Below are 20740 nucleotides of genomic sequence, written 5' to 3'. Positions count from 1 at the left end.
AAAGGCCTGGGAGAAGAGGAATGCTTTTGCTTGGTGCCTAAAGATATGCAACAAAGGCACCAAGTGAGTCTTTCTGGGGAGAGCATTCCACAAATGGAGAGCCACTGCAGAAAAGGCCCGTTCTCGTGTTGCCTCTCGAGGAATTAAGAGTTTCTTAGGTTAACTGGCACTTTATACTACTTGCACACATAGTATTAGAAACTGAGATATGAAAGCTAAGAGCTAAATGGCACCTTTAACCTAGGTTATGGGTGCAACAATGGAATGGCTAGGCATACTTTTTTATAACAAGAATACAAAGCTGAAAATGAATGAACCGCAGCTAAAATATTATGTTCATTTTTCAAATGCTCTAGTCATTCCCCTGCCCACCCCCCTAATATTCTTAAGAGGGTCTCTTCTCTAGTCTTCAAAGAGTAGCTGGAAGTGGGTAGGCAGAAAAAGGTCCTCCTTTCCTTCCACTCTGTAGTTTTAATCTGAAACCTTAGACACAGTACTGCACCCATAGCACAGAAACTGCTCACGCTAATGAAATTCCCTGTCGCAAAATGTGCCTAGAACAATGGGAGTTTTGAGCACTGCGCTCACATTACAAAAGCACTTCAATACCAATTGTCAACACTGAGTATTACCTATTTTCCTTTGTCCTTCCAGCGTCAATTACAAAAACAACATCAGGTATAGTAATACCTGTTTCAGCAATATTGGTGGCCAAAACAATCTGTAAAAGAAACAAAAAAAAGTTAAGTGTTTCATTGTTAGTGTGCTGCCAAAGTTTTCCATGGTTATTGGGGCGGGGGTGTCCTGCTTTTTATACGTTGGATGGAATGTTAATATTTCATATGAATGTTTTGTCAGAACAGCTAATGTATTTATTATGATGCTTTCAAACTAGGGTCTAGGGACCAGCAAACCATCATGCACTAGAATCTAGGTAAAGCCACTCTGTATTTCATCATGAATCAATATAGATGATCTTCTACATTCTCAGCAATGCAATTTATTCATTTCTGAATACTTTACTAAAGCAGTATGAACACCCACTTTCCATCTCCTGGAGAAACATTACTTTGTCCAGTAACTATCATCCCTTACTTCTGAAAAGTTATGCATGCCAATTGTCATCAAAGTGTATGCATATTTATTCAGAACCAAGCTCCAGTTTGCTAAGAGGGACTTGGTTCCAAATAAAGGTGCAAAAGATTGCCACCTTTGAGAAAGTGATCTTGCTTATTACCCACACATTGTGCACAGGCAGACACGATTTTATAGCATAAAAGGGATGCGGGCAGCATATGTACAATTTGGCAGCATCAATCATGTTTCGAAAGATGTGAAGTGAAGGCAGTCTGTTACGCCAATAAAGGCAGGAGGAAACATCAAACTGGAACGCAATATGAGACAGACAGAGTGGAGAGAGTTGTATAAACCATACCTTTCTAACACCAAACGGGGGCAACGTAAAGGCAGCTGCTTGGTCTTGGGTGGACAGAACAGAATGCAGTGCTATTAACTGGTGCCTGAAAGGATTGTGTAAAAAACAACAACACTGAATGACACATTGTGTTTATTTCTAAGACTGCATGCATGCATGTAACAAGTAAACAATGGTCATTATGCTAGTTCATATGTGGACCCATTTTAGCATTAAGACTCAAGAAAGGCTCACATGGCTGCATTTTAGAAAATATGGCTTGAATGCTGCCCCCCTCCAACTGATGGCTTCTTAAAGTTTGGGAAGGCAAAATCCCATGCACATACAGCTTACCATATTTTCAGGCTTATATTTCTTTCAGCACCTTCAGCCTTTCTCCAACACACAAAGCCATTGCCCCGACTCATCCAGCATGGTCTGCAGCAGGTGGTGGGAATTTTTGGCCCTCCAGATATCGCTGAACCACAGCTCCTGTAAGCCCTAGCAAGCAAAGGCAATGGCCAGGGATGATGGGAGTTGTAGTTCAACAGCGGCAGCTCAATCTAGATGGCCAAGGGTTCCCCCCACCTGAAGTGAACAACGGTTACATTAGCAGTTCCTTAAAGTGTTGCAGAAACATGAATATTTTTGTCCATCGAATAAATGATAGCAAAGGGGGCTTCTCTGGAGAGGGGAATTCTGGGTCCTGACTTGTGCAGCACTTAAAAATTTATCCATTAAACAAGTGAGGCTCATATTTTCAGCTAGCAAATTTGTTTAGCCTTTCCATAATCTATTTAAAATTACAAACATACACACAGCACCTATTTCCCATGTGAACTGATCAGTGTTTTTCCAAGAATAATTAGTTTACCTCTCCCTTAGATTAAACCTTCTGTCAGTTGAAATGAGGTCATGCAACTGTTGGATATGAGCAAGGCCTGGCAGAAAAATCAAGACAGCTCCTTCTACATTTTTGAACTGGGGAGTTCTGTCTATAGAGGAAACAATAAGGAAACAATTCACATTCAGATTTGTGGTTTTTTAAAAAAGCCAATACTCCATGGTTAGACACCCACTGTTCTACCATTAAGGAAAGCAAACAATTCAACACCATATTTATTTTATTTATTAAATTTATACCCCACCCTTCCCCACCAAAGGAGCCCAGGGTGGCCATTCATACACAGAACAATCTTCAGTATGTTAACTCAGAAGTCACATGGAGTTTAATGAGACTTATGTCCAGATGAGTGTATAGCAGGGGTAGAAGGTCCTTGTTTTTAGCCTGGGGGCCACATGGCAACGGTGGGTGTGGTCAGAGGCAAACATTCCTTTTTATGTAAGAGAATTTGCATACTGCTAAATTGTCAGGACAGTTTACAAGAACCTCTAAGCAGTTTTATCTCTACGTTAGTGGAGGGATGGATGTGGCTGTTCCCTTTGCACAGCAAACTGTGTTACTGCATTGCAAAGCCAAGGTTTCTAAGCTACACACACACACACACACACACACACACCCTCCTTCCATCCAGGCAAGAAAAGGTATTATGGCAGGCAAGTGTCTTCAAGGAGAGCTTGCTGGAGGGCCAGTGAGGAAGTGTGACCAAGGTCCAGAAAGAAACATCTAGAGGGCTGCATTTGACCAACGGGTGTGAGGTTCACCAATCCTGATATATTGGATTCTAGTTGGCATCGGTCTGTCTCAAGAGACAATGGTATGCACCTCAGGGAGTGAAGTCAAACCTGAGAATCGCAGCGCCTGCTGTGGCTGCAGAGATCAGTAACTCATAACTGCAATTTTTGCTGCGTTAGCAGCACTGAAGTGACGCTTCTTGAGTACTGTTGTATGGAGGTCCTGGGATGCCCAGAGAACAAGACCTCCAGATTTGTGTAAGGGTTACTCCTTAGTCTCTCCCCCCCCCTCAAAAATGTCCCACAAGGACATATATTAAGGATTGCAGCCTTAATATATGGCATTAAAGAAAACATTTTGGTCTGTAACTTTCTAACAGCTTTAAAAAGAATTCCAAAAAGACATACCTAGGAATGCAAGCAACTCCAAGATGAGGTCAAAGTTTATCTTGTAGGGATTCATATAAAAAATGGCTTGACGGGTTCGACTGCTAAATTTTTGGTAGTAAGGTCCTAAATCAATACCTGGTGAAGCCTGAACTGGAACATGTTCCTAAGAAAGGGGGGGGGTGAGAAAGAACACTGGAAATGTAAGTTTTGAAATGGGTTAACAAAATGGGTATTTGTTTATAGCTTGTTTTATAATACTGCAACGTGGATGACAAAATAATAAACGTAGAATTGAAAAAATAGTATAATTAATGCTATATTAACTATGATTACTACATAAAACAAATACTTTACCTAGAAACTGAGGTCAAATGACACTGTTCAAAGACATTATTTAATCTATGCTATATTTTGGAAAGTGGCTTGTCTGTTATCTATGCAACTGGACACTTAGGATAATGCAACCAAATTTTGCACAATGATTCCTGAGATCAAGGAGGTTTTGGTCTATGTTTGGATACAGTTGGATGCCATTTTGAATCACAATGGCAGACTGAATCTTTCAAAACTGCACTAATTTTTTTTGGTTTCTTAGAATTCCCAAGCAATGCCAGGTATAATACTTCTGGTTAAAAACATTTGTGGTAAGTCAAACTGCACAACCTCCAAATTACTTTGATATTCAGGGGTCAGCAAACTTTTTCAGCAGAGGGCCGGTCCACTGTCCCTCAGACCTTGTGGGGGAGGCCGGACTATGTTTTGAAAAAAATATGAATGAATTCCTATGCCCCACAAATAACCCAGAGATGCTTTTTAAATAAAAGCACACATTCTACTCATGTAAAAACACCAGGCAGGCCTCACAAATAACCCAGAGACGCATTTTAAATTAAAGGACACATTCTACTCATGTAAAAACACGCTGATTCCCGGACCGTCCACAGGCCGGATTTAGAAGGCAATTGGGCTGGATCCGGCCCCCAGGCCTTAAGATTGCCTAATCATGATTTAACTCTCCTGATCTGCCTTGGCTTACACAGTGGGTGAAGGACCAACATGCCATTCCACAGATACAATGTGACTGAAACCATTAGTGGTCCCAAAAGACACTTTATTATAAGGGTTTAGTAAGGGAGCCAGTGAGCCAGTGTTGAACAGCTGATAGAATTTTGGACTTGAACTGCTGAAACCTGGATTCAGATCCCTGATGAGTCGTGAATCTCACTGGGTGACTTTGGGACAATTACTATCCCTCAAATAACCTGCCACACAGGATCCTCATAAAGATAAATAGGGGGCAACCTCATGTATGTTTCCCTTTTAAAAGAATATGGGATGCAAGTGTATCAGTAGCATGGTTATCATACACACTCATCCTCTACGTAACAAATTCAGAGAAGCCCATTTTGGGGTTCTTAAAATGCATGTTCAGAATCCACTTTCTAACTGTTCTGCACTGGGTTTTCAGTACGATGTTGAAATACTGTTCATGAAAGGAAATTGAATCCCCTGCGGAGAAAATGTCTCACCTGGTATTTTGTAACTCCTCCTCCTTTGCTAGTAACATTTATTGTTATTTCCTCCTCTTCTTCCAAAAATTTCTGACAGTATTCAGAATCTTTCTCAAGGATAAAACCAGTTTCCTCTATCACATCTTCAACATGGAAAACCTAGAGTTGTGAAAAAATGAATTATGCTTTGAACGTTACTTTAAACAAACTTCAGCAGGGGTTTGAGTATTATGAAAGGAAGGGACCAACTTTTTGTTGTTGTTGTTCAAATAGGCTGATCTGAAAAATGGATAATTTAAACTTTAGCACAAGGCTCCTCTGTCATGTTGTGCTGTGAAACTATACAAGAGCAGCTCATGTTAAACATTTTCTCCCCTCAAAACATGGGTTTAAGCAAAAAATAAATCAAAAATACATTACTTGGTTCAGGTATAAGTTTAAAACGTTATACGGCATTTCATTGAAGGAATAAAAGAAATAAGGACACATGGCTTCCTAGGAAGATTTCTTAAACAAAGAGTCTTTTCAAATAAGGACTCAGGATTATAGCCTCTTGTTGCAAGAATTGGCAAAATTAGATTTTAATAGCACACCCAAGATATGAGTGCAATTGTATATTTACCTCTACAGGATAACTTCTTCCTGAAATTCTTAGTATGGGACAGTGAGTGAAATAGCTGGAGAATTTCTCACTGTCTACCGTGGCACTCATCAAAATTAGATGCAGGTCTGAACGCTTGTGCAAGATCTCTCTTAGGATAATTAGCAAGAAATCTGATTGAACACTTCTTTCATGGACCTTGAAAAAAACCGAATGGAAAGTGAGTTAATGAATGAGACAGAAGCAAGGGCTTTCTATAAAACGTGTTGCTTTGCACTGTTCCAGTCTTCTGCAGGTAACTGTGAAAGTGTTGCTAACCTCATCTACTATAACATGAGACACGTTAGAAAGAAGAACATCTTCTTGCAGCTTTCGAAGAAGAACTCCAGTTGTACAGTAAAGCAATCTAGTGGCCTCGCCTGTTCGGGATTCCATACGGATTTGATAGCCACACATGGAATTCTTGATTTAAAAAGAAAGAAAAACAGATTAGTATACAAAGGGTGAGCCTGTAGTAAACTTATTACTGGCTGGATTCTGTGCTGTATTTTGAATCAAAAGTCTTACTCCTGGAAAAAATTGTAAGGATCTAGTTTTAAAATGATTGCTTTATAGAGTCTACCTATTTGACAAAAACACAGCACTCTTGGACTTAAGTTTCCTTAAACACTAAATAGCCAATGCAAGATGGTTTTTCAGTAGGGTTTGGTTTTTGGTTTACTGTGCTAAATACAGACTCCCAGCTGGTCTATCCTGGTGATGCTTTCTTAAAGGATATGCAATAGCTTCTCTCTGCAGTGCTAATCATTTTTGCAAAAGAATACCAGAGTATGAACAGTATAGCAGTAGGCCAGTCATTAGGAGAGATGCTTCAAGCGAAATCCACAGCAAGGAGGGGCTCTACTTGAAATCCCTGTGATAAGAGGTCACATTATAAACTGATAATTTGAAAAGGCCTGAGTCAGAGCACACGACCACCCTCCCACAGGCAACTTACTCTTCCTCCAGGTCCACTTTCGCAGCCCAGCTCTTCACATACTCTGGTTGCCAAACTCACTGCTGAGATCCTTCGGGGCTGGGTGCAAACAATGTTGCACTTATTCAGATTTCGTTCGCTATGCAGCAAGTCCTCCAACAAAAAATGTGGAACTTGGGTGCTTTTGCCACTGCCTGTTTCACCAGCCACAACCACAACTCGGTGCTTTTTAAGAGTCTCTATGAGGGCATGTCGGTACCTGAACACAGGTAACTTCTCCCTCTCCTTTAAAAGCCTCTGGTATCTAGGAGTATTCTGCAGTTTCTTAAAGAGGGTCCTAGCAGGTTCCAGGTCATCTGTAACTGGGCTGTCGAGAGAGAGACCACCAAAGTCCTCTTCAGAAACCAAGTTCTCCCAAGAGTCTTCTGCATCTTCCAATATTTGGGGCTTGCTTTCCAGCGGCTGCTGGGGCTGTTGCTGTTTCAGCTTGTTTAGCAGTTTAGCAATGAACTGGTCACGGGGTTTGTTGGTTTCCATCTTGTTTTCTTCTTCCTTTTTCTTTTCAGTGTCACTCCATTCTAGCCAAACCTCCCTGTATGTGGGAGGAAGTAACTGATGGACTGACTGTGGAAGAGACAAAAAAAAAAAAACACACTTTAACTAGGGAAAATATGCTCTGGACCTGGTAACAGGACGTTTACAGTGTGCATGTTTACTGATCCACCAGCCTCCAAAGGGTACATGTTCACATACATGAGCTACCAAATGGTGAATTGGCAAGTATGAACCAACTCCTGTAAGGTGTGCTTCCCTGGGTTCCTTTGGGATGAAGGGCAGGTATAAATCTAGTAAATAATAAATGCAACTGAATGATTTTAAATGTTGTCTGCACTAGGAACAGTTTTGGGAGTTCAATCATATACAAAACCTCACCTGTCCTTTGGTTAATTGGTAAAGTGCTAATGTAGCAGCCAGGTGTTGAGCCTGCATGCTGTCCTCCGTAAGGATTGTTGGAATTGCTGTCATTGTTTCATCAGCCGACTTGGTAACTCTCACCCTTAAGAAGTTAAATCAAAGTGTATAAATTCATTTTAAGTCACGCAGCAATCATATCTACTTTGAATGAAGGATGGCTTTCAACTACAAGATTCGAAAAGGTAACCCTTCTACACATTTGGGATTGTAAGTGATACCACAGAGGTATAGTGGTATCTCGGTTTTTGAACGCCTCCATAGTCAAATGTTTTGGAACTCGAACACTGAAAACCCAGAAGTAAATGCCTTGATTTCAGGGGCGCCGACTTATAAAAAATATTGGGGGGGGCCCATACCGGGGTCCTGCCCTGGGAAGTTTTCTAAATTTTAGATGAAAATTAGTGAGTTTTAAAGTTTTTTAAAAGTATTTTAGAGTCATATGATCAACATTAGAACCCCGAAAACTCGACTCTCTATAACTCCACACTCCGGGAAACTCGACAAGCCTGAAACACTTTTGAGCTTGGAAAAAAGAAACAAAACATAAACACACACGGTATTTTCGTAAAAAGCTAATTTAATTTACAGTAACAATTATGCTTATAGACTATTACAGAGCAGTGAATATATAGCTCTGAAAAGACTGAAATGATATTTAAATAAATCCTAAACTATCATTAAAAGAATAAAACATAAAATATTGCTGTCACACAGTAATAGCACTTTGATTAATAAGTGAAATAGCTAATTTAAGCTTACTTTGAATAAGGCTGAGGGTTCATTAAATAAAAATAATATCTCAAAGTTAATGCTTTAATACAGTTAATAAAGTTAATACAGTATGCCTAATACTGTATGTAAATACTGTAATACTGTATGTAAATAACGGGCTTTAATTGGGTCTTACACCCTAAAAATATTTAAGTATTTGAAAATAACTAATACAGTACTATAGTAATATAGAAATACAGTACTAAACTAGTACTAATATTTCGAAACTGAAAATTTAACATTCTGTATGTATTTAATTCTCTATTTTATAAAGATTTTTAATATCTGACAGTGAGTTTGGAGTAGCCCAATGCAAAAATCCTGAGGATCCATGTGGAGCCATACTTTGTAACCACGTTTTTGCACCACTGTGACCCTAGGAAACAGTGGGTGCGTGATTTTTTTGGTGCAAGATGTAGCCATGGACATGCTATGTGATCTGATGGTGAATTTGGGGTGACCCAATGCAAAAATCCTGAGGATCCATGTGGATCCGTGCTTTGTAACCACGTTTTTGCACCACTGTGACCCTAGGCAACAGTGGGTGCGTGATTTTTTTGGTGCAAGATGTAGCCATGAACATGCTATGTGATCTGATGGTGAATTTGGGGTGACCCAATGCAAAAATCCTGAGGATCCATGTGGATCCGTGCTTTGTAACCACGTTTTTGCACCACTGTGACCCTAGGCAACAGTGGGTGCGGGATTTTTTTGGTGCAGGCTGTAGCCATGGACATGCTATGTTATCTGATGGTGAATTTGGGGTGACCCAGTGCAAAGATCCTGTGGATCCATGCTTTGTAACCACGTTTTTGCACCATTGCAGCCCCAGGCAACAGTGGGTGCGTGATTTTTTTGGTACAGACTGTAGCCATGGACATGTAATGTGATCTGATGGTGAATTTGGGGTGACCCAATGCAAAAATCCTGAGGATGCATGTGGATCCGTGCTTTGTCACCACATTTTAAATGGGGAGGGAAGGAAAAACACAGAAGGGACAAGAAGCACAAGAGGGGTGTGCGGAGAAGCAGCTGTCTAAGAATGCAGGGGAGGAGTTTAACGGGGTGGGCGGGAGGAAAGGAAGGCAAAAGTCCCCCCCCCCAAGCCAGCCCTCTCTCTCTCTCTCCCACCTGCATGTTTTTCGGCTGCCTGCGAGTCCCTAGAGCACGGAGAGGAGGAGGTGGTGGGCTGGAGCCTGCACGCAGTGTGACTAGGAAAGAATTAGAAGGAAGGACTCGATCCTTTCCTTAACCCTCTGTTTGCCAGGAGGGCAGGGGATTCCCTGCTCTTTGTTGAGTTTGAGCAAACGCAGCAACAGAAGCGGGTGGGCAGTAAGACCCTGAGGCAGAATGCAGGAAAGCAGCAGCTTCTGCCTTCCCTCCGCCCGCCCGCCCGATCTTATTTTTGCCTGATTTTTGCCTATTTTTGCCCCTGCACTCCGGTGAGTCAGCTCCAGGGACCACACATTCGCTCAATAACACGCACAGACATTTCCCCTTACTTTTTAGGAGAAAAAATCTGCGTGTTATAGAGTGAAGTTTACGGTAATAATTTTCTTAAATTATTGGGGGGGCTGAGCCCCCCCAAACGAATTTTTGAGGGGGCTCGGGCCCCCTCAGGCCCCATGGAGTCGGCGCCTATGCTTGATTTTCAAACGTGCCTCGGAAGTCAAACAGGAAACGTGGCTTCCATTTTGAGTTTTCCGTACTGAGGCTTCCACTTTCAGTTTTCAGTTTTCAAACGTTTGGGAACTCGGAATGGATTACATTCGAAAACTGATTTACCACAGTTACCCCTCGTCCCACTTTATACTCCGCATAGTCATGTGTTTGTTCTATTGTGTTTCAACAAACATCCTCATTTAATAAATAATAATGGGGGGGGGGTTCCACTTAGCAACTCCCTCCTAATAAAACCCTTTGCTGATGGCTGAAGGTGGTGATGTTTAGAATGGTACACTGTTTGCCTCTTCACCTGCCTCCATCAGCAGAATTTCATGCAACTGTGAAAGGGCATATATGTGTTAATCCAGCCCATACTTAAGAGACAGAAAACACCTCCATCAAACTACTTAATCTGTACTAAATGCTGACTGGCTGAGGGTGGATAGGAATTAAAATTGGAACTGAAGGGAGGGTGGAATTAACATAGTACTTGGAACACTAACAGAAGCATTCTGTGCTATTTGCTAGGGACTGTGAGAGGCTGCTCAGGATCACCTTTATCAAAAAAAGCATATGCAAAGACTTTGTTCCACACTATGGATTCACTATAGCCTCAGGCAAACAGTTTTGTCTCTGCCTCAGTTTTTAGAACTGGGAAAGAGCCTTTTCCAAATACTTATTGTATGAATAAGACCAGTGTTAAGTCCATCTGTTTTAAAGATGGGCATTATAAGTGCATTCAGTAGATATATAGCAAGTCATTAAGTATCCATTCATAACGATACTAAAATTAATGGGAAAGGAATTAAAAATTATCAAGCAATGTCAAAAGGAAAGTTAACATCATTACATACCTACATTTCCAATATCTTCCTGCTGGAACTTTTTCAAAAGATGGGTTTGGGCACTTGGGATAATGTTTTCTGCACCAGTCAATCAAAAACTGTTTGGGAGATTTCCCAGTCCAGCTTCGAGCCGTATAATCAAAATTCCTCACATCCTGAGGTTCTTTCTTTTTCACTAACATCAATCAATAAACCATTCATTATTTTGCACAACACCACAGAATTAAAGGATGAATGATTTAAACACAGAACTATGCGAGACTGCATTGATTGATTCTTGTGTTACCTGTTCAATCCCAACCACTAATTCAGACTCCACACAGCTTACACTGTGGTACGATTTCTATACAGCCCCCTGCTAAGCCTCTAAACACATGCATATAGAAGGATCTCCCTTAGCCCAAAGGAAAGGGTGTGGAGAAAGCTTTTACTTGCGGGACAATGCACAATTAATTCTGAACAAAAAACACAGTGATTACCTCCAGCACCACTTCTTAATAATCCTATTAACACTAGGATGCCACATTGTGCAAGAATCCAGATGAATATAAATTGTAGAATCCTGTCCTATATCACATTTATGAAAAACCAGGGCAATCAGTTAAATTAAAGCTAGTGACTAGCGTGTATTTAGGGTCTTGTGTGGGAAAGCCAGTGTGGTGTAGTGGTTAAGAGCGGTAGACTCGTAATCTGGTGAACGAGGTTCATGTCCCTGCTCCTCCATATGCAGCTGTTGGGTGACCTTGGGCTAGTCACACTTCTTTGAAGTCTCTCAGCCTCACTCACCTCACAAAGTATTTGTTGTGGGGGAGGAAGGGAAAGGAGATTGTTAGTCACTTTGAGACTCCTTAGGGTAGTGATAAAGTGGGATATCAAATCCAAACTCTTATTCTAGTTCCTCCCTTCCCAAAGAGGTCAGGACTTGTCTAACCATGTGGAGCTATTACCTAACCATACTGGCTTTTGCTTTACTTGAATGTGTGAATTCACATTGATTATTATAATGTGAAACAATATGCAACATGCCTTCCCAAGAAAGGTGCAATTGTTTGTGTCCCATGTTGTTTGTCTTTCAGGAGCAAGGGCAAAGCAATGATGTGTTTTGAGACTAAGCCACTAGAGAAAGTGCTTCAGAATCTTACTACACACTCAAGATCAGGTCTGGTAATCCTTTGAGAACTCCAGATGCCGCCGAACTACAAGTTCTATCAACCCTGGCCATGGTTTCGAAAAGAGTTGCAGTTCAGCAAAATCTGGAGGCCTAAAAGTTTCCCAGATCTGCTCAAGGTAGTAAACCTACAACAGGCTAAATCACAGGTCTTACAGATGTTGCAGACTTATGTCAGAAAACCTGTTACCTAAGAAAATCACATCATGCCATTTTAGGCATTCTCTTCCTTGCATTTCTACACAAGGATGGTAATTTATTCTAGATAATTCTTGACAAAGGTTTTATATTGTTTTAAACGAACTGCTCCATACCTTTTGGTTCTTCAGGAGGAGCTTGAGGTTTTTCAAGCATGCGCAAATTCAATGCACCACCCATTTCAAGAGGCACAGGAACCTTTTTCTTGTCACTTGGTTGGTTTGTAACTTTTATTGCAGGATTAAACACGGGGTGTTCTTCCAGTCCTGCCATTTCTGCCAAGAAGGAAACGTAAGTTAGGTAAGACCTTGGCTACCATAGTGGGAAGGATAAAGAGAAGGGAGTGGATTGCATATATTTAAATGGCTTGGGGGAATATCTTTTTGGGTTGAAGATCAGAAAATTCTCATTCCTATGTGTGTTAGTAATGTTTGAGAAGTGCCAAGTGGGCATGAGACACGGGTCTTGCCAGTCACATTCTTAAAACTTCCCTATGTGCCTTTGTGTAACACAGAAAGGCCAGGCTCTGGATTCTGAACCTGCAAGTATGAGGGAACTTATTTAGCTTTCCTTTGTACCAAGTGGAATGGGAGCAATTGCGCTTTTGCACACACAACTTGATCAATCTCATAATGGAAATAAAAAAGTCAATCATGTTTGTATAGCACCAACAATAAACATGCTTCTCCACATTCAATACCAATAGTGCATTTTTCCCAACGTGCTACAGATAAATGAATTTTGAGTGCTCTTACCTTGTTGAATGCGCCTTATTTTCTCTTGCGCCACCTTCTGTCCTTGCTTGTTTTTGTCTTGCTTGGAAGAACTTGCTTGTTCTTTTGCTTCCACAAGTTTCCCAGCCAAGTGTAAATATCTTTCATTCTGTTCCAGATGAGCTACTTAGTTATTATGCAAGTGCAGATTAAATGGCACACAGTCTACAACAGGAGTGGGGGACAGTTTTGGCTCCATGAGCCGGATTGGCCTCGTAGGGCCAAATCTAACGGTGTCATTATGACAAGACATGATTGACAGCTGGGTGGGGATGCTCACCTGTCAAAATGGCTTCCCCTCCAATCTCAAATGGGAAGAGGAAGAAGGCTTACAAAAGCATTTTCAATCTCCAACCCCCCTCCACAACACACTAAAATCAGAGTTTCTTCGTGACAATCTCACTCTGATCTTTAATCTCTGCTCATCTCCACAACGTCAGCTGAGAAGCGACTTTGCTTTTAGAGCTCTTTTAACTTACAAAGAGTGAAAGATGATGGTAAACATATTGTACTGCATCAACTCAATAAAGTTACTCTTAAGCACTCACAGTAGAGTTCTAGAACTATTAAAAACATTTTCAGTTTTCTTAGGCCTGTGATTATGTAACAAGCTGCTTGATATACATGACAAAGGACTCATACTTTAATGGGATACTTGAGTAGATGTAAACATACTAAGGTTGCGTTAAAATCAAGAAGTATTTAACCTAACATGGTGCCTGTTGAATTTGAAACTGCCCATGCTTTTCAGCGAGCAGAGATCTATATAAAATGCCTTATAAACTTACCGGATCAAATTTTTCTTCCTCCGAATTTTTCACAGATTCACTGTTCTCCTCGTCACTCTGTTGGTCTGCATACTGCAATATCCATTCCTTCATGCTGATATCCTTGTGTTTTCCTGTGTTTACCTTTGGATAGTGTAAAAATAATTTGATAAGGAGGATATACATGAATTATTCACTCTCTATAATTAGCCGTTCTCGATATGAGACAGGTGCTCTCTATAAAGAGATAGCCCATTTTTTTTTTATTCTCAATCTATCTATGAATGGAGAGGTTTTCTTTAAAGATCAGCTGATACTGATACACCTGTTTCTACCACTTCAGTCAGCGAAAACAGACCATTGATTAGAGTGAAGCGGTGCAATCCTTTGCATATTTAATTAGAATGAAGTTCCACAGTGTCAAACGGGGATTATTTATTAGTGAGTTTAGGATTGCTAGCCTAAGGGTTTGAGATATCAACAAGTAATAATAAAACCTAAAATATTTTATTAGTTGTAAGGGAACCTCTTGATTTAATTCCTGCAAGATAATTTTTCCCATATATTATTTTAAAATATTTTCACACTACTATTTAGGGCAAAAAAAATCAATCAGTCAAAGAATAAAAAATGAAAATTGACAAGTAGTTTCCTTACTCACTGATTTTGTATTTTTTAAGGCTTCAAAAAACCTTTCATGCAGTTTCTCCATATCCAATAAAGTACCTTTTTTTCATTGTCGTCTTCCTTCTTTTTATTGTTTGGTACCTGGGGAGTTTCACTTCGAGGCAAAGGAGAATGGAATTTTGCTCTAGTTTTCTGTTGTTCTTCCCCAAACTGCTGACTGAAACCTTCAGGCAATGCATCTTTAAAAGAAAAGTTGGAATTTAAATAATGCTTACGCACATGTTCTTTACATGTGCGTACAGTCACAATAACTGCTAAAAAAATTTCATGATTGGGCAACTACTGCTATGCTCCAGTACAGAAAAAGGAGTTTAAACCCTCCCATTAATTATTTCCATTGAGTTCTACTCCAATAATAATTTCAACACTAATTGTTTGCTCCCAAAGTAAGTACACTTAACTCCAATATATATATTCACTATTCTCCTCCTGCTCATCTCATGAAAACCTTTGTACCTATGCCCTATATTAACTATTTCAACTAAATGAGGGCAAATATATGTTGTCTGAATCTTGAAACTGCCTGTTTTAATATGTGTAACATCTACTTGATTTTTTATTTAGCAGTTAAACTCTGTGCAACACAATAAAGCAGGCTTCTTCAACCTCGGCCCTCCAGATGTTTTTAGGCCTACAACTCCCATGATCCCTAGCTAGCAGGACCACTGGTCAGGGATGATGGGAATTGTAGTCTCAAAACATCTGGAGGGCCGAGGTTGAGGAAGCCTGCAGTAAAGTAATTCCCATGGTAGTTCCGAGTAGTAAGCAAGTAGTAAGTTACTAGCATGAATGCAAGCTTCTATAACTTTCTTAACTAACTGTAAAAGGAGTAATACATAAAGACAGGAAAAGGTCAATTTCAGTTGCAAGCAGCACTCTTAAACTTCAAAGCCAGATTTTTCCTATATATTTACCATCAGAAAGGTTTAAGCACAGCCAGTCTAGTGCAGAATGCAGATCACCACCATACAAAATAGTATTTTTCATAGCTTCTTCAATATCTTCAGTCTTAAAAGAAAATCCTTGCAAAGCCATGTACACATCCTATAAAGAACAGTATGTTAAGGAATCAGAGGTTACTTCCTCCAGCCTTTTTATTTTGGAAACACTAGAAAAAGCAATCTCCATTTACTGTTATTACATAGTAGTTTTATCCCACTGGAAGTGTAGTACTGTTCCCAGTGTGTAGGGCATGAGGAAATCCATACTCACTGGAAGCTACATGTGTCAATCAGAGTTCCTTGGGATCAGTCCCAAAAGTTTTGATAATATGCTAAGTTAACAGTTCAAAGAGGTAGTCAGCTAGTATTGAGATATTACAGAGGAACCCAACATTAGGGTTACCATATTTCAGAAAGTGAAAATCTGAATACAAAATTTTTTGGGGTGGGGTGGTGGTGATGAGCTTTTTTTTTTTTTTTTAAGTTTTGCCCAAAGTTGTTGATCTTTGAAGTTTTGGGTCTATTTTTAAGGAAGTTCTCCAAAATCTAGATTTCTGTTGCCATGTGTCATGATTTTTCTGGACGTTTTAGCTATTTCCACCCAGACACTGTTTCCAACTGCCGTATTCCAGCTATGTCTGGGAAATTCCAGACGCATGGCAATGCTACCCAACGTTTTAATTATGGTATAGGGATTGGCGTGAACTGTGAGATCATGCACTCCTTCCCTCACGCCTCTACCCTCAACCACAAATTACCCATACCAGACTTAAGGGCAATGCCAACACAGAGAAACTATGGTTAACATTAACTGTGTTCCCTTCTCAAGCAAGGCCTGCTAGCCAGCTTCAAATTCTGATTTCAAAAACTGATTTAGAATCTTAGTTTGTATTGTCCACAGTTAAGGCTGGAAATTGTTTGGCAATGTGTGCTTGAGAAAGAAACTGAGTTCAACCACAAATACATTCTTGCATGTATCTTTCAAAATAAAGCAATAGCTCAGTGCATGTAGGAAGTGCCAGGTTCAATGTTCAGCATCTCCAGGTAGGGCTGGGTGTGTGTGTGTTTGTCTACCTAAAACCTGGAGAACTGCTGCCAATTAATGTACATAATACTGAACTAGATAGGTCAATGGCTAAGGCTGGTTTCCTTTTTTCCTTGTTTGCTGATGAACAGTAGGATAGTCAACAAAGTGGAATACAACGAATAAGTCTTCACTATCAATTTCAATGAAGATTTTTTTTTAAAAAGACACATGAAATTATAAAAATAAAACTAACTTGAATTATGATTAAACCTTTTCAGTGACTCCCCCATTCCCAAACATTTGTTACTACATTTGTTTCTCATATTTCACCTGTAATTTCTTTGCTGTAAGTCTTCTAGAAATCATTCCCTGTTCACCACTTTGTTTCTTGTGCTCATTGATTATACCAATAATTCTTTTTTCCAAGTTACTGTTAATCACCACCTGTGAAGGCAAAAAATAGTTACAACCAGAACAAGTTCTTGCAAACTGTTAGTTGCAAGTGCATTAATAGCTGAGCACAAATGCAAGCCCATTGAAACAGAATATACACCGAGGCATGAATTGTTCAGATTACTACATGAAAAGATTGATGCACTAAATATGCATCTATGTAAGGAAATTACTTAATAGCGTGTGATGCTTTAAAGGTGAAGGAATGCTCAATATTACTTATGTACAATATTTTCACTTCAGATTAGTCTAACATAATAAAACATGCGTCTTTCCCTCCTAACAGATGCCCTTACCTTAAGAATAGATTTATCTGCATTTGCGGAAGCACCAGAGTCAGATGATGAACCAAAGCTGTAGGTTTTTGGACCTGTGTAGCCAAACAAAAATTATTTGAGTAATATCATACAGAGGCAAAACTGACAGTCAAAACACTGCTTTCCTGATATAAATAACGGGAATACTTGTTTATTATCAGTGTATGCCTTTTACATATACTAGACCATGCTGGAGTTAGAGCACAAGCAAGCAATGGCATGGGCAGATATATCACTGACATCATGCCAACAACACATGAATAGTCTAGCAGACATGAAGCTTAAACATGGCTAGAATCACATATGGAAAGCTTACACGGGTAATTACTATAATCGTTATATATTTACATTCCACCTTTTCCACGAATCATCAGAAAACATTAATATAAGTAAAACTAATATATATTATTAAAAACATACAGATAATTATAATAAAAACAGCAAAGCACCAACCCTTTTATTAAAAGAAGTCAGTTCCCCAAAGCCTGTTGGAATAAAAAGGTCTTCACCTGCTGGTGGAAGGATAACAGAGAGGGAGCCAGAATCTGGGAGCATCTACCAAGAAGGCCCTCTTCCATTACCCTGCCAAGCGTGCCTGTGTGGGTGGTGGGACAGAGAGAAGGACCTTCCCTAAAGATCTCAAAACCTGGGCAGGTTTGTATGTGGGAATGTGGTATTTCAGATAGGCCGGACCTCGGTGCTGTATAGGTACTTTGAACTGCGCCTGGAGTCAGACCCGTAGCTAGTGGTGCTGTTGTTAAGAAAGGAGCCACCTGCTCCCTAAGACCAGCCTGGATCAACCACCCGACTGCTGTTCTTTGCGCCCTGAAGTTTCTGAGCACTTTTCAGTGGCAGCTCCACCTACAGCTCATGACAGCAATCCAAACATATATGGGCTTTCAAACATGGCCTGCCTCCTTAGCATAAATCAGGTTATACGGTAAGATGATCAGGCTCAAGACCGATCTGGTCCAGCATTTCATCCTCACAGCGGCCAAACAAGCTCTTTGGGGAAGCCCTCAGGCGGGACCCAAGCCCCACAGCAATCTCCCCATTTGTGATTCCCAGCAACCAGCCTTCAGAGGCAGTGGAGGGAGAACAGCAGCCATCGCGACTCGTCCCAACCTTCCTTGCAGCCTAGGGAGGCAGCAACGGAAAGCGCTTCACCTGTCGGATTTCTGCCTTAAACGAGCAGAGGGGAAGCTTAAGGGACGCCCACTGAACTCCTACACGAGACGCAACGCGGGAGTAAATCCTATAGAGACCGATGGGGCTGGCTTCCGAGTAGGCGGGCGGAAGGCTGTTCCCCCGGCGGTACCTGGCTTCAGGCGCGGGTCCTTGCCAGCGGGGCTCGGGCGGGGCGCCGAGGTTCTCTTGCCGGCAGCTTCGCCGGCGGCTCCGGCCTCGGTCGCGCCGGCGCCCACCGCTTTGGCCCGGGCTGCGGCTACCGCGGCGGGATGGACCGCCCCAGCCCCCGCGGCGCCGCTGCCGCCCTTGTGCTTTTTGTTCTTGCCGCCCATGCCTGACGCCCGCGCGCGCCCCTCTCCGCCGCGGAAGCCGCACAAAGACCTCGCGCCGGCTCCGCTGGCATCCGGGCTCGGCGAGCCTCCCGCAGGGACAGCCGCTCTGATTGGGCCGCAGGCAGCTACGGGCACCTCCTAAGCTTCCGACTCGTGTTTTCGGGCACTTCCGCCCTAAGGCGCACGCCACTTCCTGCCGTTTTCTAAGAGAACTTCCGGCTGCTCTCCTTCCCCACCTCCCAGCTCCTCTTCCGCTTAAAAATAACCCCCACCAACAACACTTTTCTGTCTCTACGCTCACAGAGACATAAAAAGTGAAGTTACAGATAGGTAGGCGTGTTGGTCTGCCATGGTCAAAACAAAATAAAAAAATTCCTTCCAGTAGCACCTTAAAGACCAACTGAGTTAGTTCTAGGTATGAGCTTTCGTGTGCATGCACACTTCTTCAGATACACTGAAACAGAAGTCACCGGACCTTTCTAAGTGAAGAGTCATTTAAAAAGTGAAGAGTCGTTGTAAAGTGGTTCTCTGGTTCTCAGCTGGTTTTTAACTGTTTTGTGCAACGTGCCGCAGTTCTTGTAACGTGGTTCTTATTGGGAGCCGCACTAGGATCCCTTTGGGGAAGAAAGGTGGATGTTAACTTTGACATAAAAAGAATCCTCACAGCGGCCAAACAAGCTCCTTCATAGCTGTCAACTTTCAGATTTGAAAATAAGGGAGCAGCAGCCTCGAAAATAAGGGATCAGCAGCTTCACCTGTCCCGGGGACAGTCTACGGGATATCTAACAATCCAGGATAGCAGCGGGAAGCAGTGGGAAACGGCGCTGGCATAAGGGAATTTCCCGCAAAAAAATGGAAGGTTGACAGCTATGGGAATACTGTAATATTTTTAAATGTCCCGCGAGGCGGAATGGGAGAGCTGCTTTTAGAAATAAATGGAGACATTCTAAAGTAGTTGTGATCCTATCCCCACTGGATTTAAAGGTGGTCGTGGTGTTAGCAGAGGCGTGCAAGGAAAATGAATAAGGCTGAGCAACACCACCATATATTCGAAGCCCATTCTTTCGCTCAAAAGTATCTGCGTACTGTTGCTTGCTCCTCATAGAGCTATAATTCTCAGCAACCTTTCATTTAATACAGTTCCCAGCCTTTCAGCTGCAGGGCCCATAATTCTTTCAAGGGTTGTGTGTGGAATGTGCTTTAAAGGTATACTTTAGGCAACCCCAGGCAAGAAGGGCAGACGGTGACAGTTCAGCTAGAGATAAGAATGTGTGCAAATGTAGCCAAATAAAATAATAATAATACTTTTATTATTTATATCCTTTAAGTATAAATAAAAAGGCGTAAAAAAGACCTTTCTGTTACTTTTGGTGTAACAGAATAACGCAGCTCCCTTCAAGTGGCCCTGCGCGTCTCAAATTTTTATCTCTGAGAATCAGGGGGCCCCTTTCAACGTCCGCCGGAAGTTCAGCCTAAAAGGCCGCTCTAGGGCGCGCGACGCTATCGTCCTGCGCGCGGTGCGTGGCGGGATTGCCTCTCGCGTGTGTTTGCCGGGGAGTGGGAAAGATGGCGGACGCCTTTGGGGACGAGCTGTTCAGCGTGTTCGAAGAAGACCCTGCCGCCGCTTCCGGCTCGAAGAAGGCGAAGGGGGCGGCTGAGGCGGCTGCCGCTGCCGTAGGCAAGGCCGGGTGAGGATCCAGGGGAGAGCTTGAGAGGGAAGGGCGAAGTTCGACCGTCCCTATGGAGATGGCTGCCGTTTCGCGGGTTGTTGGACGCAGGCAAAGGGACGCCGTCGAAGTGCCCCGAGGGACAACTAGACGTTTCTCCGTGATAGGGGATCGCTAACTTTCTTTGCAAACTGGATAAAGTTTTGGGAGCACCGCACATCACCCCAAAGCGACTTACAAACAAACCCCACATCCATACATTACAGCCGGGGACGGGGGAAGAAATACATTTAAAATATTCCACAAATTTCTAAAAGGCCACAGGTCTGGTTATAGAAGATATATGATGGCGCCTGAGGAGCTTCCCACATGTGGAAGCCTTTCACTTTTCCCCACAATAATCTTTTATGAAGCCTCACTTGAAGCTCGACACCTACAG

General features: G+C 41.8%; 2 protein-coding genes across 3 annotated transcripts in view; one reads left to right on the top strand and one right to left on the bottom strand.

Moving 5' to 3' along the window:
- DHX29 (DExH-box helicase 29) overlaps positions 1 to 18763 on the bottom strand; it is a 38784-nt gene extending 20021 nt beyond the window's left edge. Inside the window, exons 1-18 of one of the 2 annotated variants that reach the window (XM_081881360.1) lie at positions 18433 to 18763; positions 17094 to 17167; positions 16675 to 16788; positions 15291 to 15420; positions 14416 to 14555; positions 13711 to 13833; positions 12905 to 13031; positions 12266 to 12424; positions 10793 to 10958; positions 7461 to 7584; positions 6549 to 7151; positions 5870 to 6013; positions 5573 to 5749; positions 4969 to 5109; positions 3458 to 3602; positions 2289 to 2409; positions 1436 to 1520; positions 633 to 721 (exon numbers count right to left, since the gene is read on the bottom strand). In XM_081881360.1, the coding sequence (XP_081737486.1) occupies positions 633 to 721; positions 1436 to 1520; positions 2289 to 2409; positions 3458 to 3602; positions 4969 to 5109; positions 5573 to 5749; positions 5870 to 6013; positions 6549 to 7151; positions 7461 to 7584; positions 10793 to 10958; positions 12266 to 12424; positions 12905 to 13031; positions 13711 to 13833; positions 14416 to 14555; positions 15291 to 15420; positions 16675 to 16788; positions 17094 to 17167; positions 18433 to 18634 (2864 nt within the window). In that variant the 5' untranslated portion in view covers positions 18635 to 18763. Of the gene's footprint in view, positions 1 to 632; positions 722 to 1435; positions 1521 to 2288; positions 2410 to 3457; positions 3603 to 4968; positions 5110 to 5572; positions 5750 to 5869; positions 6014 to 6548; positions 7152 to 7460; positions 7585 to 10792; positions 10959 to 12265; positions 12425 to 12904; positions 13032 to 13710; positions 13834 to 14415; positions 14556 to 15290; positions 15421 to 16674; positions 16789 to 17093; positions 17168 to 18432 lie in introns of those variants that run through there. The other variant, XM_081881361.1, reaches the window with a different exon arrangement.
- A 1396-nt stretch (positions 18764 to 20159) lies between these two features.
- Positions 20160 to 20740, top strand: part of MTREX (Mtr4 exosome RNA helicase) — a 39326-nt gene continuing 38745 nt past the window's right edge. The window contains exon 1 of the mRNA XM_081881402.1: positions 20160 to 20322. Within this exon, the coding sequence (XP_081737528.1) occupies positions 20201 to 20322 (122 nt within the window). The 5' untranslated portion in view covers positions 20160 to 20200. The remainder of the gene's footprint in view (positions 20323 to 20740) is intronic.

The sequence above is a fragment of the Podarcis erhardii genome (assembly GCF_964252035.2).
Source record: "Podarcis erhardii genome assembly, chromosome: 11".
Classification (NCBI taxonomy): domain Eukaryota; kingdom Metazoa; phylum Chordata; class Lepidosauria; order Squamata; family Lacertidae; genus Podarcis; species Podarcis erhardii.
The sequence above is the reverse complement of the archived record's forward strand: the minus strand, read 5'-3'. Positions and strand labels throughout refer to the sequence as shown.